This window comes from Calonectris borealis, chromosome 2 (assembly GCF_964195595.1).
Source record: "Calonectris borealis chromosome 2, bCalBor7.hap1.2, whole genome shotgun sequence".
NCBI classification, from domain to species: Eukaryota; Metazoa; Chordata; class Aves; order Procellariiformes; family Procellariidae; genus Calonectris; species Calonectris borealis.
The window spans coordinates 168,271,661-168,290,250 of NC_134313.1; the positions used below are offsets into that span (position 1 = coordinate 168,271,661).

Sequence of the window (18,590 nt, forward strand, 5' to 3'; positions counted from 1 at the left end):
GCTCTGCCCGGCTGCTGGCACGAGCTGCGCATAAAAAATGGGGCTGAGGAAATCTGTTTTCCTCGAAATCAGGGCTGAAGATGCAGAGAGCTGATACTCATTGGTTTTTTTTCCTCTCCTTGGAAGTGGGGGCATGCGAAGAGCAGGAGCTGTGCTTTGCTTTTTAGAGGACCGGGAGAAGGGGCAGAGTCACGTATCTGGAAGTACAGCTGGGCTGAGACTCCAGGGTCCAACAGGCACCGTGGACCTGCAGCTGGATCCAGCTTTGGCTCTCCTTTGCCCTGTGCCACTTGCCTGCTGCACCCACCAAGATGCAGAGGCAGGTGGTGGCCATGCCTGAGCAGCCCTTTGCTGGGTCTCGGTGCGTGCCCGTGCTGCCTCCTAACCATCGCACGTGTTGTATCAAACCTCACAGAGCATATTTGAAAAGGTGGCAATGGAAAGAAGAGTGAAAATGGAAAAGAACCAGGAAGACAGGTTGAGCCTTTATTTTTTTTATTTGATACAGCTTTTATTCACTTTTCTCTGAGAGTCAGGGGGAGGTTTGTGCCAGCCCTCGCTGAGTGTGTATCTGTCAACTAAAAATAGGGGACCTGAAGCCTGGTTGGAGGGACAACGTGATTCCCAGAGCTTTCCGTGAGATTAATTTGGCAGACATTGGGCGATTCTTCCCCGTCCTCCACATTCATTGCTTAACACCGCTTGCATGAAGTTACAGTGACTTTAAACCCCACTGGCACAGCAGGACCCATCTCCAGCGGGATCAAATCCTCCTACTTTGCTCATGAGAGCAACATTGCACTTGGCTGATACTCTCCCGTAGGATTAATACTGTGGGACTGAGTAATGTCATCTCCCTTGCTGGTATCTGCGTTTGGAGCAGAGGTTGCACCTGACTGCTGTGCTTCAAGCAGCAAGCATGGCATTACATGGACTTGTCTGCTGTGTTTAAAGCTCCCAGGCGTGGTCACGGATCCTCTCCTTCCTGCCCTCTGAAGCCACAGTCTCAGCTCAGCAACTGAACGAAAAGGAAAGCATGATAAAAGGAGTCTGTGTCCTCAGTTCTCCATCTCTGTGCTTTGAAGGCAGTTTAGGAGCATCAGAATGCCTTGGTGCTGAGCAGGGTTGGCAGGGGGAATTTTGAAAAGCAAGTTCTCTGCAATGCTCAGTCAACTTCTGCCAGAGTCTCTGGTGTAAAATACCTGAAGTTACACTGGGAAAACAGCCCTTTCCTATATGGAATTCATCTACCCAAATGTGGACATCCACACCCGAGTGGGCTGGGCTCCTTTGTAGGTGATGGAGATGAAAAAACACTTGCGCCATGCTTCATTTCTCCCTGAAGCCTCTGTGTAAATTGAATCACATCACCTGCACCCAAGAAGTGCCTGTTCTCCCCGTGGACTCCAAGTAGTCCTGGGGGGACCAGCTCCGTGCAGGCATCTAATGGTAGTGGAGATCAGTTTCTCCTCTGTGCCTAAGGTTCTCCACGTCACGGTGGGACCATGAAAGCTACAGCTCCTTCTTATTCATGATACCCACGTCCGCCTGATGAATCGTCCCCCACCAGCTTTGTCATTTCTAGCAGTGTTTGTGGAAGGAGAGCTGGTGGCATGGGGTGGCAGGGCGACAAGACGCAACGTCCCTGGCTAAGCCCCATCCCAAAGGAGACATCCCCCAAAATCCCCCCTTGGTGGAACATCTCTCATCCAGGCAGGTGTGTCTGGGCAACTCAGAAAACCCTTCTCACAGCTAAGAAAATGGTGAAAAGGACGGAGATTCTCTCTCTGTTCCTCACCAGTCCCTGGGCAGTTGCACAAGCTGCCGGCAGCCTCTTGCTCCATCAGCTTTCCGCTCTCTGCTCTCCCACCGCCCGAAACCCTGCCATGTTTGGGGCTTGCTGGCTGCTGCAGCCTGTGGCTCCCACCCGCAAGGGCTCATCCTTGGCGTTTATTCATCCATAACTCAGCTGCAGTAGCATAAAGCGGGGATAACTGCTGTCTCTCTGCAGCCAGCCCTGCAGGTTAATGCTGGTATAATAAACTCATTTTCTCCAGCTTTTTCTCAGGGTGCTAAGCACGAACTCTCATCCATAAACCCACGTGAGCTGCAATTATTCAACCCTAACCCTGCGCATTAAATACTCCCGAAGCTGCGCTCCAGGAGGTCAGTCGCAGGCAGCCGGCAGCTGGGACGCGGGGCTGCGGTAAACCATAGCAGCACTTCTGGCGCGGGGACAATATCCCGTGTGTTCCCTCTTGGAGAGGAAAAAACACGGATTGTGGCTGGCCTGGGCAATGCAAAGGCCAGTGAAGACAGGGGGAAGTTGCAAGGACAACAAGCTGGACGCAGAAATAAAGCAAAGTGGCAGCTGAGTTTGCAAGGAATGAGTCTGTGCACCAGCGGGTCTGTTCGGTGCTAGCAGGGCTGAAAATGAAGGTGAAGCTGTTATTAGCATTTCCCTAGGGGGAGTGATTAGGAGCTAGTGAGGTGGTGTTGACAGGAATACTGTCTGCAGCGTGGAGCAGCTAATGAAAAAGATTGGTCTTGTGATCCCAGAAAGAATGGGACGCTGGAGAAGCACTGGTATTTTTAGCCTGGCTTTCTAAAGAAATGAGGGGTTTTGCAATTGCTCTGTGTCTTTCCAAAATACAGGCAGATGGAGGCTGCTTTTGCCATTCCTCCTTCTACTGAGCATTAGACTCGGGGGCCCCATCACCCTCTGGCTCTGCCCGTGGACACTGTCCCCACCATGCTCTCCAGCAGCAGCAATTTGGAGGTGACCGGGGTACAAGAGATGAGGCTGCTTCTCACTCACTTACTCCTCGCTGATGCCAATTGCCTGGGCCATCGGGGCAGGACATGGCTGCCCGTGGGTTGGGGCACAGAGACATCGAGTGAGCCTGGCAGCGAGGGATGAAGGCTGCTAGCGAGGAAGAGTCACTACAACGTTCATTTCTGCATGACTGTGGCTAGCACCCACATCAAGCTACGGTCAGCCACCCACGGGTGCTTCTACGTCCGAATAAGTCTGGTACCAACAGCAAGGACGAGTTTACCCTGTTCCTCAGCCCTTGCTGGTTTGAAGGACACCTAGTTATTTAGCAAAGTTTTTCTTTCTTTTGAGTGTTTTATGTCGCACTGCAAAGGATGTGACCTACGAGGCTGAAGTGCTTCTGACTATTGACCCTCCTTGCGGACTTGTTAGAGGATCCTGTTACTCTCTGTCTCTTGGTGGGAGCTGGTCCTGCTCATGCCAAAGAAGTTTTAAAGACACCACAACTGCCAGAGAAACAGAAAAAACGCAAGTTTCTGTCCAGAATTTGTTTCCTGAAGACTCTTTGGACAGGGGTTGTGAGTGAACGTGCCTGTCATTTAACGGGAGGAGCGAAGACAAGTCGTTTGGAAAGACAGGCTTTCTCACAAGTGCTTTCCCATCATTTGCTCGGCTTGAATCATCAGTTTCTCCAAGACTCTGCAAAGTTTTCTTGCTTTTGAAAGTACAGGCTTTCCTAAGCAGTTTCAGCTCCGTGCCTGAAGGAATTGTAGGCAGTGATTCATCAGAGAGACAACATCCCAAACAACTAGAAGGTCAACTACTTCTTAAGGCAAAAATATTTCGCAGTGATTTATAGCCATATCTGGGAAAATAGAGCTCTTACATGGCTAAAACAGGCAAATAATAGATTGAGAAGAATTTCTTGTCATCAACACTCAGCGCCCTTCTCATGGAAACATCACACGCTTTACATACTGTAACAAAATGTAAGTTTTATTCCGTTTTATTAGTAATGGATGTGGAATAGCCAGTTGAAGAGTTGGACTGATGTATCTTTCTCTTTTGACCAGTGTTTAATATTCTAACTACAGCCCAGATGTAACATTTACACTGAAAAATACTTACAGATTCAACCTCATACTCAAAAAATTTCTAGTACAAATACAGTTAGTACATAAAAAAAATGAACAACAAAAAAGTAACAATCCCAGAAACTTCGTAACAGCACAGACTGGTTATGGCCTTGAGTTAAGTTCAAGTATTTCCCAGTGGAATGCAATGCAAGCAACAAGGTAATCTGGCTTTTACGTGGGACATTCCTGGCCCTGAATGGTAAGAATAGAAATATAAGTGTGGGCACTTTATCCGACCAAGTTTAGCGAGAGAGTCAGCATTTACGATTAGTTCAGCTACAAAGCTAAACCCGTCTTGTGTGTGAACAAAACTACTAACCTGTAAAAAAAAAAGCATTAATTATATTACTGGCGTTTCTTCCGTGGCCGATGCTGCCTGTCATCTAATTGAAATTCCTTGAGATGCCGGTTTGGTTTGTAATGGTTGTGATGGGTTTTTTGCTTGTGGTTATGCTTATTTTGCCTCTCTATCCTTTTCCTTCCCAAACTGACACGATAAAAGAGGAGACTTTTGCTCCTGCCCCGAAAGGAGTCGCTCCTGCAGAGACATTAATGTATGTCGGTCACCTTTGTGGTGGTGACTCGGTGGAAAGACATATTATGTCTATGCCGAAAGGCTTTAGAGGCTGAAGGTGGAGGAGGAAGAGGGGAAGTGAGCCAACTCAATATATGTAATAATAATAATCCTTTATATTTCTAGGGCCATCTGACTCATGCTGGCTCCTGTGTGCGGCTCAGATGGGATCTGGGAGAACTGGGGTCCCTCCTCCCCAGGGTCAGAGGAGTCAGCAGTGTCCTCCAGGCTGGCTGGGACCTTGCAGGTGACTTTGCATCTCTCCCAGGCAGCCCGCAACACCGGAGCAGTCCTGCCGGGAATGTGCCTTTATGCTTCTGTCCCTGTCAAAATACTTGGAAAACATGGGAAAGCAAGATCAGCTTCCATTTGCAAAGCATTTTATGCAAGGAAGTGTTTTAAGGAGCAGGGCTGGCTGGAAGGACTGCTGAGAGAGTGGTTACCCTGTCTCCTGCCCAACGAGGAGGTTGTATTGATCGCCCAAGAGTCTGCCCTGGCTCTAGGACTCGTCCATGTTGCAATTATTAACTCACTATGGAAAACAGTGTGTGCATATTAAATGTGAGGGTGACACCAGCCGGGAGGAGACTGCAAATCTGCTGCAGGATCATTCAAAACCCCCCTGGGTCTGCGGTTTGAAAATAAAAAGGCAGTTTGAAGGAGGGCAGGAAGATCCTGGCCATACAAGCACACATCTGCAGAGGGGAGCAATCCTCATGCCTGCAGAAGATGGGGTTTTGAGGAGGACCAGGGTGGTAGATGGGTGTATGAAGAGGAACAGGGTGGAAAGCTGGCCCAAGGGCCAGTGCTGCCGCACTTCTGGGAAGACATGGACTGGCTGGTGGTGGTTCAAAGACACAAAGGATAACCATGCTGGAAAAGCAGCCCTTGGAGAAAGGTTGATGAGACTGGAGTTGTTTAGCTTAAAGCAGAATTGAGGAGGATGAAAACAGTCTTCAAACACCCAAAAGCTTCTGCAGATATTAAAGGCATGAGAGGTTCTCCGTGTCTACTGAGGAGAGGAGATGCCAGGGGTTGCAGCGAGGGGGGTTCCTGTTAGCCATTAAGGAAGCATTTGATGGTGGCAAGTTGGCGAGAAGATCCGTGGTCCCTTCCAGCCCTGTTGCTCTAGGTGTCTCTGAACCTGCAGCCATGAAGCCCAGGGATCTCCTCCCATTGGGCACTGACCAACTATATCACTGGGGCAGGGGGTTTAGCCCTGCTGTATAAAACGGGTTTAATGAGTCGATCAGGTCCCTGTGACCAGGTTCTAGGGTTTCTGGCTTAAAATCTGCCCCCCGCTTTTTCCACATTGAGGCATTTGCTAGGATGGTTTCCTGAAGCGAGAGCAAAGGAGGCACATGTCCATCCCTGCGTTTGGTGACTCGCTGGTGAATCTGCGGGTCAGCGGGAGCCGAGGGGCTGATCTGAGTCATCGGGAAATGCTCAAGCCATGTCTGGGGCTGAGGGAGGTGTCACTGGTATGGACAGGAGAAATCCAAAATTGCGTGGGAAGGACAAGTTTATCCAGGGCTGTGATACTGCACTCATCTCAAAAGAATCAGAAAAACCCAGGCAGCATCCAACCATCGCTCTCCTCAGAGTTTCCATCCTTCCCTTGGGATTGTGCCTTTAAATACACAGTTTCCCATGGGACACAAGGCTGGTGATAAACGAGAAGTCACATCGATGTGGAGGACAAGCGTGTGCCCTGGACAGCTGTAATTACTAGGGAGCAAATTTCCACCCAGCAGCACCTCTGCTCTCCTCCCCAGCAGCCCTGGGCTGTGGACCTGCACGCATTTACCTTCATGATAGCACCACTATCAGCAACCAGCCTCTCCTGCATTGCCCAGCCCAGGAGGAGAACACGTTCCTGCACACGAGACAAGGACCAACAAGCGCAGACAATATGTTTGTCTCCCCACCACCATGGTGTGAACTTTCTGAACCTTTCATTCAAAATTCACAGCAGAAAGGCCATTCCTCCACACGACGGATGTGTGTTACTCCTGACCATTGCTGGTGGGGAGATGCACTGATCCCCCTCCTGGATGCAGTTGTCCATTTTCGAGGGGAAGTTCTCTGGCAGTGAGAGCGGGCAGAGCTCCAGGCATTTTACTGATGGACCAGGAACCAGGAACAAGCCTGAAAGTGTTCCCCAGACTGTTAGGCAAAGCCACACTGAATATTTGTAGCTGGATACCTCATAGGATGTTTCTTTGCTTTCTTTTTAAACCTACTTTTTTTGCTGCCAGCACTGTTCTATAATGGCGTGGCACAGCTCAGTCGAAGTTACCAGGCGCTGAAGGCCATGCCCAGGTGTTTCATACCGGCCAAAGGACCTGACTGCATGGGGAACAGGCATCCTGGAGGCTTTCAGAGACCAATCTCAAGGACAGGAGAAAGATGCCCAGCAAGAAGTCACGTAGATCCAGTGGATAAGAAATACTGGCATGGGGACCTGCATGTGACTTTGGGTGGCTGGCACGGCCCTGAGGGAAAAGCTCGGCACAGGGACAGTGCTGTGTTTGGTGAGGATTTACTTCTTCTGCGCTAGGGTTGATCTTCAGGGCTCTACAATGTTTGAGTTCTCCATAGTGGTGAATCAACCCTTGGACTCTTGGGAGGTTGCGAGAGCATCTGCCAAGCCACAGGCATCTTGGGAACAGCTCAGGGACGAGACCCGCTCTGAGTCGTGGCAGAGTGGGGCAATGACTGGTTTCAGCCTCTACCATTCGGCAGGAGGTGCCCCCTGTGCTCCCAGTGATGAGGTTTTCTTTCTATTTTGTGTTATGGGAGGGGAACAAAGCCACAGCCTCACAGCTGTACAAGAGACGCCGGATGAAACCACCCTGACAAAGCACGTCCTCAGCACTAGCAGGAGCCTTGGAGCCCAGCAGTTTGGTTTTAACATGCCCCCGGACTCCTCTAGCTGCATGAAAACCACCCTAAAACCAAGCCAAGCTCAAAAAGTTCCCCATAAACTAATGAAAAACTTCCTGCTATTGTCCTGGTCCTGTCCCCACTGAAGCCAGATCTTCTGCTAAGCCACCAAGCAAGTGTGTGAAACCTGCCAGTTCCCCAGGGGAGGCTGGAGGCTAGAAGCCCAAAGACTGCTCCAGGATGAGATCAGCCATAGTCCTGGACCAGCTGGGTTTTCCCAGGGGAGGCGGAAGGCTGTAAAATTACCAGAGGGTTGATACTACATTTATATACCTCTCTCTATGTCTATATTCACACACACATGTTCATATGTGTCTGTATATATATGTACATGTACACACACGCATCATATACACACTATGCATAGATCCATCTGCCACTATTTATAAGGGTTTGATTAAACAGAAAAACAAATTTGCCGACACTGATCTTCCAATCTCTACTAATATTCGGCAAATAAAGAAGTCTAAACCCTTTACGATTTTGTTTTCCTGGTTGCGTAAAGGCACTTTCTGATGATGTGAAGCAGCGGTTTGGTAAAAACTCTGTAACTGCAACGATTCCCATCCCATCTGTAGCAAGCGCTACACAGGCACTGGTATGACGCCATGTCACTGCTCGCTCCTGCCGCATAGTGTTTGATCGTATTTGCTTTTTGCTTCGATACAGAGGAATAAAAGACAAAAACCTTCAGCGCAGGACATCAGCTGTAAGGGTGTATATCAGTTGTTTTCTTATCAAGGGATCAGAAATTAATTTTGATTAAGGATATTTAGTCATTAAACACTGCCTGACTACAGCACTCTAGCCTCGCCATGCAAGAGGGGAGCTGCTCGCTGTCAGGGTGACTTCTCTCCTGAGCCACCAGCAGCTCTGCTTCCCATCACAGCGCGTTGAACAGTCTCTGTTGGGGCTCCGGTGGTGACCGAAGGTGTTGGAGCCAGGGGTTTGCTGTTGCTCACTGGAGGTTCCCAACTGGAGAACATGTTGGAAACAGGAAAGAAATGTCTTTTGTTAACGCACTGGAAGACAGCACTAAATTGGTCTGAAACTCCTTTTCTCTCCTGACTTCTGTATAAAAATTGCGTCTGTGACCTGTGAAACGAACGCAAGACAATACCGAAAAACAGAAACAAACCAAAATAAAAACCCGACTTACGCTGCCCTTTCTCCTTTTAGATGAAGCTATATCCATACAGACGTCTTTCCATCTTTACTACTTGAGCTTCCTTTCTCCAAGCAGGCCTTGGGTTTAGCACCTTGTTTCTCCTGGGCGGTGTTGGCCCTGTTCTGCTCTACCACCGTGCCACCCGAGGCGGGACTGCTGGTTCGAGAAGGTTGTGTGTTGGCCTGGGTGCTGCCGTAGCTCTGAAACGCTATGTCTAACTGCTCCTGGGCCACTCGCAAGTGTTTGTGAAGGGTGGACAAGTCTGCCGGGAGGTTCTCATCCGGGCTGGTGCACTGCTGCTCCTGAGCGACGTTAGCCAAGTTCTGCTCATGAGCCATCAAGCTGTTGGGGATCTTGGTGGACTTCTCTGATTTCACTACCAGGTTGTACTCAGGAGGGCAGGAGATGTTCTTTGGGTAGGCATAGTTGTAGGGAGGCTGCCTAAAGCTGTTGATTTTCCGGTTGCGAATGGCATCTCGAATGGTCCCAAACCCCAGGTGAAACATCTCACACATGTTCAGCAATAAACACAGGCAGCTCACGACGTACATCACCAGCAGAAAGATGGTCTTCTCTGTTGGCCGGGACACAAAGCAGTCCACAGTGTGAGGGCAAGGGACTCTGTTGCAGACATAATAGGCTTCTACCTCAAAACCGTAGAGCAAATACTGCCCTATCAAAAAGCAAACTTCAAACGAAGCTCTGGTAAGTAGCTGGAAGACATAGATTTTCATCAGTCCTTCTTGCTGGATGCGCCTCCTCCCGTCGTGCTTTTGTTGCTCTTTGCTCTTGGGCTTGGCTTTGGCTTTCTCGCGTTCTGCTGTGTCATCAGAGATCATGGGCTCCTCTTCGTCAGCCTCCATCGGGTCCTCCATGTTGTGCACTGCCTGCCAGTTCAAAGCAAACTGCTTCTTCTTCTTGAATCCCTTGAACTTCTTCTCCTCCTCCGCCGACCGGGCGATTCTGTGGATGGCATAGCCCAGGTACATGACTGAAGGGGTGGATATCATGATGATCTGGAAGACCCAGAACCTGACGTGTGACAGCGGCGCGAAGGCATCGTAACAGACGTTGTCGCAGCCGGGCTGCTTGGTATTGCAGGTGAACTTGCTCTGCTCATCGGAGTAGATGGACTCCCCTCCCACCGCTGTCAAGACAATGCGAAAGACGATGAGCACGGTGAGCCAGACCTTCCCCACGAAGGTGGAGTGATTGTGAATCTCTTCTAGCAGGCGGGTTAGAAAGCTCCAGCTCATGTTGGTCATAAGGGCTACTCAGTTATAACCTGCAGGAAGAGGGGGAAGAAAAAAACATAGCTGTAAGTTAACATCCGTGGCTGCAGTCAGTGATAGGGCTGTGACATTGGCACATCCGTGACAGAAGAGGTCATTTTATCTCAAAGAGGCACCCTTCATTGCTGCAGCCTATCTCCCCAGGACCTGTGAGGGACCATGACATGGGGCTGACCCCCGCAGCGTCAGGGAATGAGCCGTGGCCGGTGCGGGGACGTGCTGCACCTCCATAATCGGAGGCAGGGATACCTGGTGGTACTAGATACACACAGATTCCTAACACAGCAAGCCACAGCACCTACTAGATTCACCATTACCTGCTTCGTTGCCTGTTTCAAGACGTTACTCAGCTGTAGGAAGGGTTTGGGTAACTAAATTGAATGCAAGGCACCATGGAAGCCACCTAGGCACAAAAAGGTGTTAATTTGTGATAATCTCTTGCTTGCACGCCATGAGCTCAAGAGCCTGAGCTGAAAGCAGGGAGTAGGGGGTGCTGCCCACATCACAAAGACTTGTACTGCTGAAATATCTTTCATTAGCAAACCCAGAAAAATGCAAAGAATCAGCAAAAGAATGGGAATATTTATGTTTACAGGCTGATGGCCCTTTTAAGTTCCTTTTGAAAAAACAAAACAAAACAAAACAAATGTTTAATCAAATGCAGACTGTTTTAAAAATAAACCTTGAAAAACTTTCAGAGAAAACCATGCATTTATTAGAAGACCTGGACAGCTGGGGAGGAAGAACTTGTAATAACCATTTTGTGTTTAGCTTAGCTTGCAATGGGGCCTCAGCCCCACGGCCTGGTGACCCCAGGCATCGTTAAAGGCAGGCAGCAATTTTACTGCTTGACTGGCAGCAGCCCTGACAGATACCTGGAGATGAGAGCAATAGGGAAAGCACTCAGACCCAAAGAGCACCTTGGAGGGGGACAGCAGGGCTCTCACTCCAGAGCAGCAGAGGATGGGATCATCCTTTCTGCTCCCTTGCATCCCTCCTCTGAAGCATCCTCAGGCTCGTCGTGGAGCTTACCCACCTTGTTAGGTGCAAGCACCTGATGGCAGGCAGTAAATTAGGCGTCTGCAAACCCAATCCCACCCATGAACTGATGCTTACCACTGGACCCAGAAGCAAAGAGTGGCAGACGTCGGAGCCAAGCACATAAGCATGGACAGAAGTGAGTTATCGTGGGGTAGCACATGGCAGCAGTGTGTTATGGCTCAGCAGTAGCTGCCCTGGCATGGGCTACTCCCCCACGATCATGCAGAGGAAGAGAAGGGAGCTGTTGTCCATACATTGAAAGAGTGTGGACACCAAACCTACCCCTCCATGCTGGCTGAGCATGGCTGGGTGGAGGTAAAGATCCAGGAGGGAAAATGGTGCCATGAGACATGAGCCTGGTCCTAACCTGGCTTTGCACCACTTTTACGTGGAGACACAAAATTATGCCGTAGGGTTTCCATGGCACAAGCTGGGCTTCGAGCCCATCGCCCGTGCCAGACGCAGGGTGAGAGCGGCCACCAGCATCAGCCATGGGCACAGCCCCACGCGGGGGCAAGAAGGGAAACGTGCCTTGCTCTGTTCTCCACGTTGAGCCTTTCTGGAATGTGATTTTGCTCACGCTGCTTCTTAGGACGGGAGCCAAACAGCGCTGGTTTGCTCAGCCCTCGCCTTCGCGCTGCCCCGGGAGGTAGGAGCGCGGTCCGAGGCTCGAGATGCAGCGAAATTCTTCCGCTGTTGAGGGCTCTCGAGAGCAGGCAGATGGAATTTTCTAACCCTGCTATTTCTAGATCAAACAAATCCTCTGTGAACCCAAACCCCCAAGTCTTCACACGCCAGACCGGGACTCCGGGAGCACTCTGCAGATGGTGGCGAGGGCTGTTATTCTTGTCCTGTAGCTGGAGAAACTGAGGCAGGGAGCAGAGAAACAGCTCACTCTAGGCTGGGTAATAAGCCAGAAGAGGAGGTGGGGAAAGTCTCCTCTCTGCCCTCAACTTACCTGGTGAAGAACAACAGCCCTCAAAGCTACTGGGACCAGAATCCCCATCTCTTGCCCCAAAAGTGATGCCTTGGACCCAATGGTCAGTACAGAAATGCTGCTGCAGATAGGTCAGTGCCTCCGCTGCAGAAGAACGTGGAAAGCAATCGCCCCAGAAATATTCTTTATTTATTGAGGGAATTGGATTTATTCAGGGGTGAGATGGGAAAGCATCCCCTCTGAGTGCCTTTTTGCTTCTTTAGACTCAGTGGATACACTTTAAAGTCTCTTTAACCCTTCCTCTGATTTGTGTCCGCATTCAGATATGCGCAACGTGGGGCGTTAAATGATTTGCAGGATTAATCCGGGCACTCGGCCAAGCTGAAGCTGACATGGGACTGGGAAGGGAAGACCCCGCTGGGTGCAGCGATGGCCCGCTGCGGGACACGGTGCATCCGTCTCCGGAGCATCTGGGTCTGGCCGAGGCAGGGCTGGGGCTTGGATCGAGCACGCGTCGGCCCCAGCTTGGCCGGCCCCATGCGGGCATTCAGCCACCTCCTGGCTCCCATTTGCATTCCCATTTAGCTGCAAGCCCAAATTGTTCTAAAACATGGGCTTCAAATGTCCTGTAGAGCAGCTGATTTATAGTTTCAGTGCTCACTTAAAGGGTTTATAAGGTCTACACCGGCGATAATTTACCATTTTGCAAGTGTTACTCAAGGGCACAGTTCCCAAAGCTCAGAGTCACCTCCCAACAGCAGTTTTGCTGGAGCAGGGAGGGTCTGACCAAAGTAGTGGCGGCTTTTGGAGTAAATATTCAAGTTTTGATCTGATATTAGTCAGGGTTGTTAGCAAAGCACCCACTGTCTCCTCTGGGAAACGCATTTTGGAAAGGAACATCCAATAGCGTTGCTTCAAAACACTCACAAACCTCCTGAGTCACGGAGAAGGAAAGAAATTGCAAAATAATCGAAGTGGCAGGTTGTTGCTTTGAGAAGACCACCTCTGGTTACCAGCCACCAGCCTGAGCTGTTAGTCCTGCCATTGATGCTGCGGCTCAGCCCTCCGTGCACATCTGGATTTGCAGGAACATCTGCAGGAAACAGCCTCGAGCTGTTTCTGTGCCCCTGGGACCCCGCTGTTGCCTCTGTGTGTGATCACACCTTGACGTTACTAACGTCACCCACTCTCCCGGCACCGTATTTGAAAGCAGGAGCTGAAGGAAATGAGCTAAAAAACCCTCCGACAGTCAGTTTGGTTAAACTTCCTTTGCTCACTGGCTAGGAAGACCACACTATGAGATTTCAATGCCTTTAATTGCTGGGGGCTAGTACACTATTCTATTTTGAAATCAATTATAAGGCAAATAAGCTTCCAAGGAAGGATTTGTTCACATCGCTTTTGCTGCTGAATAGGATGGTACTAGGAAAAAAACGTATCTCATCTCCTCACAATGCCAACTATCAAAGCACAAAAAATGGATTTTTGCACCTTCTGTGTGCCTCAGACCTAATTCTTCCACACAATGGAAAATTTACATAGTCCAGCTCTCTGGGGAAAAAAAACCTGTGTGGATCTGCAGAAGGTAGATGGATTAGATTAGGTGGTTCATGTAGTTAAATTACCTGCTGGAGAGATTGCATGAGAGGACCCACCATCCCTCTGGGCTTGAAATCCATTCATTCACAGTCATCTTCACACGTCATCTCCAGATTAGCTGACATGCAGCGTATGAAACGCACGCGGGGTACAAGTTGCACTTTGAAACAGCTATAAAACAGGAGTTGGACTGCTCAACCCATCAGCAGCACTTAAAATAGTGAAAATTGCGTGTAGCCAGGTAGAGGAATGAGCTGTTGGCTCCACGTTCTCATCATGGTTACTTCCCAAAACCCACTGACCCCTCTGCGCAATCGCAGGCACAACTGTTGGAACTGGGAAAACTTTAAAACCTGAGTCTAAAATAAGCAGAAGAAGGAAAAAAATAAATAGAAAAAAATAACTGTGCTAGCTGGATGTCCTTCCTTTCTGCACGGTTCCCACACCGTTGCTTAAACTGCAGGGAAAACGACGGGGAAAAAAAATCTACTTACAGAGACATGGTGCTTCTCGTGGCGGCTTTCCCTCCTCCGCCGACATTCCTGTGCCGCCAGCCCTCCGCCTTGCCCTAGATAAACTCCCGCTGCCTCGCTCCAGCCGTGCCCCAGCAGTTGGAAACCGGAGCTCAAGGGAAGTATTTAACGTGCTGTCAAACCCCGCCTCTGCGGCGGCCGGGCACCCACCGCCGGGAGGTCCTGCCCGAGCCGCCTGCACCCCTACGGTCGGTCCCACCGCCGCTCGTGGCTCCTCTTCCCCTCGCCAAGCCTTGGGAGGAGGGAAGGTGCTATATATATATATATATATATACCGGGGAAGAAAGGGGCATCGGTTTTAAATCCAAACAAGCCGCCAGGTCTGGTTTTAGGAACGCTGCCTGGAATTTTGCTGCCGAGCTCTTGAGACGGTTGGAAGTAAATTAATAGCATCAGCTAGTGGCGCTGGTAACAGATTTGTAAGACAGAGAGCATGACTAATAGGGAACATGTGGAAAACACATTTTGGCAAAAGTTCCTTGGTTGCTGGGGGAAAAAAAAAACCCAATAAAAAAAGAGGCAAGGCTCACTAGTGAGAAAAACCGCTCTGAAGCTCCTGCTTTGCTTCCCCAGGCAAGGCTTTCTCTGACAGAGGTGGTGCACCTCTCTCCAAGCTGGTGGACGGGAGCAGAGAGCAGATGAAGGATGGGGAAGGGTTTTTGAGCACACACGGAGACTTCTTGGCTTCTTTGCAGAAGCAAGAAGAAATAAGAAGTAGTATGGGAATGTCCATGAAGCATAAGGCAAGCGGAGAAGAAAACCGCCATCCTGATGGTCCGAGGATCGCCTCTCGTCCCTGCTCCATCCGTGGGGAGCTTTGGCATTGCGGGATCAGGGCTCCAGGTAGCTGCTGAGATGGAAATGGAGAGTCAAGGCTGAAAGTCTCCCCAAGGGCCAGCAAGCAGGAGAAGGAAGCGACAGTGTCAGTCAACAGGTCATGAAAAGGTTCAGACCCAGCCTTTGAGGGGAGAAAGCACGGGAAGATGTACATTTTGGTCAAAGGGGACTTCTAAACCATATGGTTTATCGGGAACTTTCATCCCTGGTCCTGACAAAGCAGGATATTCCCTCTGCTGCCAGACCTCTGGTTTCCCAAAGAGCCCGAAGGGACGTGGAGGGGCAATTCCTGCTCGTTGGAGCATCTCGTGCCGACGCTCTTGCAAGCGGCAGCATCTCCTGCACTGCTGCAGGCTGGCTAACGCTTCGGCCGTACCGCTGGAAGTTGCTCTGCCAGAGCCCAGGAGCGTGTGAGCCTCTGCGGACACCAGAGCTCGGCTGTGTAACACAACCCCATTGCAGCTAATGGGGTCTCCAGGGGGGGCTACCAATTCTGGGCACATTGCAGTAACTTTCCTGAAGGTTTTAAGTTATAAACTAATTACTTATACACGGTGGTTAGTTAATTCACTGTTTGGAAATAGCCATCTGCGATAGGCAAGTGGAAAAACCCTGTCAGCTAAGTTAGGTGTAGAGTTGAACATACCCTTGGGGGAATATGCCACACTAGGGAAACCAGAGTTGGGGAGGCATTTTGGGGGAACAAGCCTCTAAAGAAGTTAAATTATCACAACCCTGGCTGCATGCTTCAACTTAAGCACATAGTGCACCAACAAAGCTTGCACTCTCAAAGGACATGGGGAGATAGGGAGCTGGTTTCAGAGGAGAGCACCAGGGCTGGAGATCTTCTCCAGCAACACCCCGACATCCCTGGAGATCTCCCATCGGGACCCCTCTGAGGGGTAGAAAACGTGCAGCGAGCCGAGGCCACGTTACGCCTGTGTGTTCCCGGGGTTGGGTTTGGCCTCCAGCATGCCGGGGCGGTGACCTCCTTGCCCGCATGGTCCTTCAAGTCTGGAGACAGTGCGGTGGATCACCTCGTGGTCACCTCCTCAGGGGCCACCGCGTGGTCCTTGGGTGCGTCCCCAGCTTCCAGCATGTCACATCATCTACTTCTAAAAGACAAGTCCTATGAGATCTACCAGACCTGAGGGATGGCCACCAAGATCTCATTCCCATCAAAGAACTGTAGCAAAACTTCCACCTGCTCCAGCCAGTGCAGGATGGAGCTGCATAGAAGTATTATTAGTTATTTAAAAATAACTAGCTGAGAACAACTTCCAGGCTCTGCAGGACTGCGGGCAGCAACTTAGAGATAAAAGGCGGCTCAGCACGGTCCCTGTCCCGTGGGTCATGCAGCCTTTCCAGACCCTTTGCTTTCTTTCGTGCGGGTTATTTATACACACAGCAATCTCCTCTGGTGGAAGTTTTCTCAGGGCATCTGTGCTTCAGGCGAGCCGAGCAACATCTGCTCCCGCTCCAGCCTCCTGCCCAGCAGGTCCGGCCATCACGCTGGCAGGGATCGTGTGGTTCCCATCACCAAACCATCACCCACGAGCCAAACCATCACCTGGAGAAGGAGGCGGAGGGCTGGAGGCAGAGCCAGACCCCTGCATTTTCTCCTGCGTGCTTTAGCTGGGTTTTCACCGTCCGAACAAGTTGTGTGAAAGCCAAAACCTTCACTGCGTGGGTAACAACAGAGAATGGCAGGAGCATGCACACACTTATAAATAGTTTGTGTTTCCTTCCTCCCAAGGAAGACAGTGGAGAGCAAACAGAGCTTTTCTAGCCGTAAATAAATGTACAGGCTAAAACAGTAATAAGCACCTTTTCACTCCCGACCCATGTGTCCTCAATCTAATGCTTGGCATTGAGGAAAGGAAATAAAGGAGAGGGTGGGGACAGAGGGGGAATGGATGTGGTGAAGCCTTGTATGATTCTGGCTGCTGCTGGGAGTCACCTCGCCAAGTCACCCCTCCACCCAGCACCGCTCGTGTTTCAGAGTAGTGATCCATACGTACTTCTCTTAGATGTCCTATTGAAATAAATAAGTGCTGTCACTAATGATAATGAGATCCAGTATAACATCTCCCTGCTATGTCAGTGATGAGCAGCAACCATAATTATTCACTCCGGCCACAAATCTACCAAGCTCTGTACTGTATTGCGCTGAGAGTTCATTTTCTTCTCTAATTTTCACTTTTTGGATTTTCATTCAATCTGTTTTAAAACTAAATGAAATGAAGAAATGCATCTTTATTCAAGTGATAAGCCCGCTTTTTAAAACAAGACCCAGGAAGCAACATCACTGTGTTGAGACAAATGTCAGAAAATGGAAATAAATTAAGAATGTCAAGTTTTTTATCTTATTGGACATAGTTGGACTTGGGCTTAGGAGACTACAGGATTTCATGTCTGAGAAGCAAAAATGTTTGAATACCACAAATGAGGGCAAAGACCGAAGCAGCAGTTTTGATTTGTATCTTTTCTTCTTCGACTAACTTCACTAGCCTTTTTTCTCTGACCTTCGGACGTGGGATGCGGGGACACATCTTCACCCTTGGTGGCTGTGGGTGCCATCCGCTCTGAAAGCGGTTTGTGATGGACAGGGTGACAAAGGCACTGCCTAAAAGGAAATATTAGACTTGGAAAATATTCTACCTCTTTTGCATAATCCTAAAGTCCACTTGAGAACTGCTGAATTTTGTTATTATTCTTATTATTCAGTAATTTGGTGGCAGTTAGAGAGAAAAAGGGATCTGGGAGGCTACAGCTTTGCCAGTGAACGATAGAGCCTCAGAAAGGCACGCTGAGGTCTTATCTTTGCAAGTGAAGGCGTCACTTTAAAACATTGCAGCTACACAGAGGAAGTCAGGTCTTAATTTCATTAGTGTCTCTGGTGTGGCTGGACCGTTACTTGCAGCCCCATGCCTTTAGCGGAGAACCACTGGAAGTTCTGGAAATGGCTTTAAGCAGAGATTTTTTACCCCAGATTTAAAGTGGCAACCTCCTTTCTCAGTGCGTCCTCCTTTCCTCCGATCCCCCTCGTCCTGCCGCTATCCTCGCTGTCTTCAGAGCAGCTGGTCCTCGAGGACACAGGTGTGGGGGGATTAATGGCTTTGGAAGAGGACTTGGGCTCATTTTTTACAAGTTTGGTTCAAGTCAGCATTGCAACTTTGATATTTCTAATGGCTCGTCCCCAGGCTCATGCCTGGTTGATAGGACCAGGTAAACCAAGCACTGCAGAGGGGTCCAAGCGTGTATTTACCTGGGGCATCTTCAAGGCTGCCTTCCATTTCCTGATGGGAAAGAGGCCATCAGCACCCATCGGAGCTCCTTCTTCATGCCTGGAGTCTCCAGAGCCTTCAGCAACCCAAGGACTCACGTTATGTCATTGCCCTGGTGATGTCCTGGCTGGGCTGGGGACTTCTGCTGGGACACAAAGCCATGTCGCTTGTGTTAAGGTGCTTTGGGACAGGCCAGTCCCTTCCAGCAAGGGCAGAAGCAACGTACTGGGATAGGACTTGGGTTTATGGGTGGAGGGATCATGCCTTGGGATAGTCCCTGTTCCCAGCCACAGAAACAGTCCGTTTGCTCATGAAACAGTAACTGAACCAACACCCCCATTTATGGGTGATGGTATCAAGGCCAACTGTGGATGTCCCGGGGGCCCATTCAGGAGCTGCGATGCGGAGATGGGAGGGAGCAGGTGGGAATGGCCGCAGCGCTGCTCAACTCAACCACCCCGGCC

The 18,590-nt window shown here is 49.9% G+C and overlaps 1 protein-coding gene across 1 annotated transcript in view; it reads right to left on the reverse strand.

Annotated features, from left to right (window-relative positions):
* Positions 1 to 3,751: 3,751 nt before the first annotated feature.
* The window catches only part of GJC2 (gap junction protein gamma 2), a 34,975-nt gene continuing 20,136 nt past the window's right edge, over positions 3,752 to 18,590 (reverse strand). The window contains exon 2 of the mRNA XM_075144343.1: positions 3,752 to 9,885. Coding sequence (XP_075000444.1) covers positions 8,618 to 9,865 — 1,248 coding nt within the window. The 5' untranslated portion in view covers positions 9,866 to 9,885 and the 3' untranslated portion in view covers positions 3,752 to 8,617. The remainder of the gene's footprint in view (positions 9,886 to 18,590) is intronic.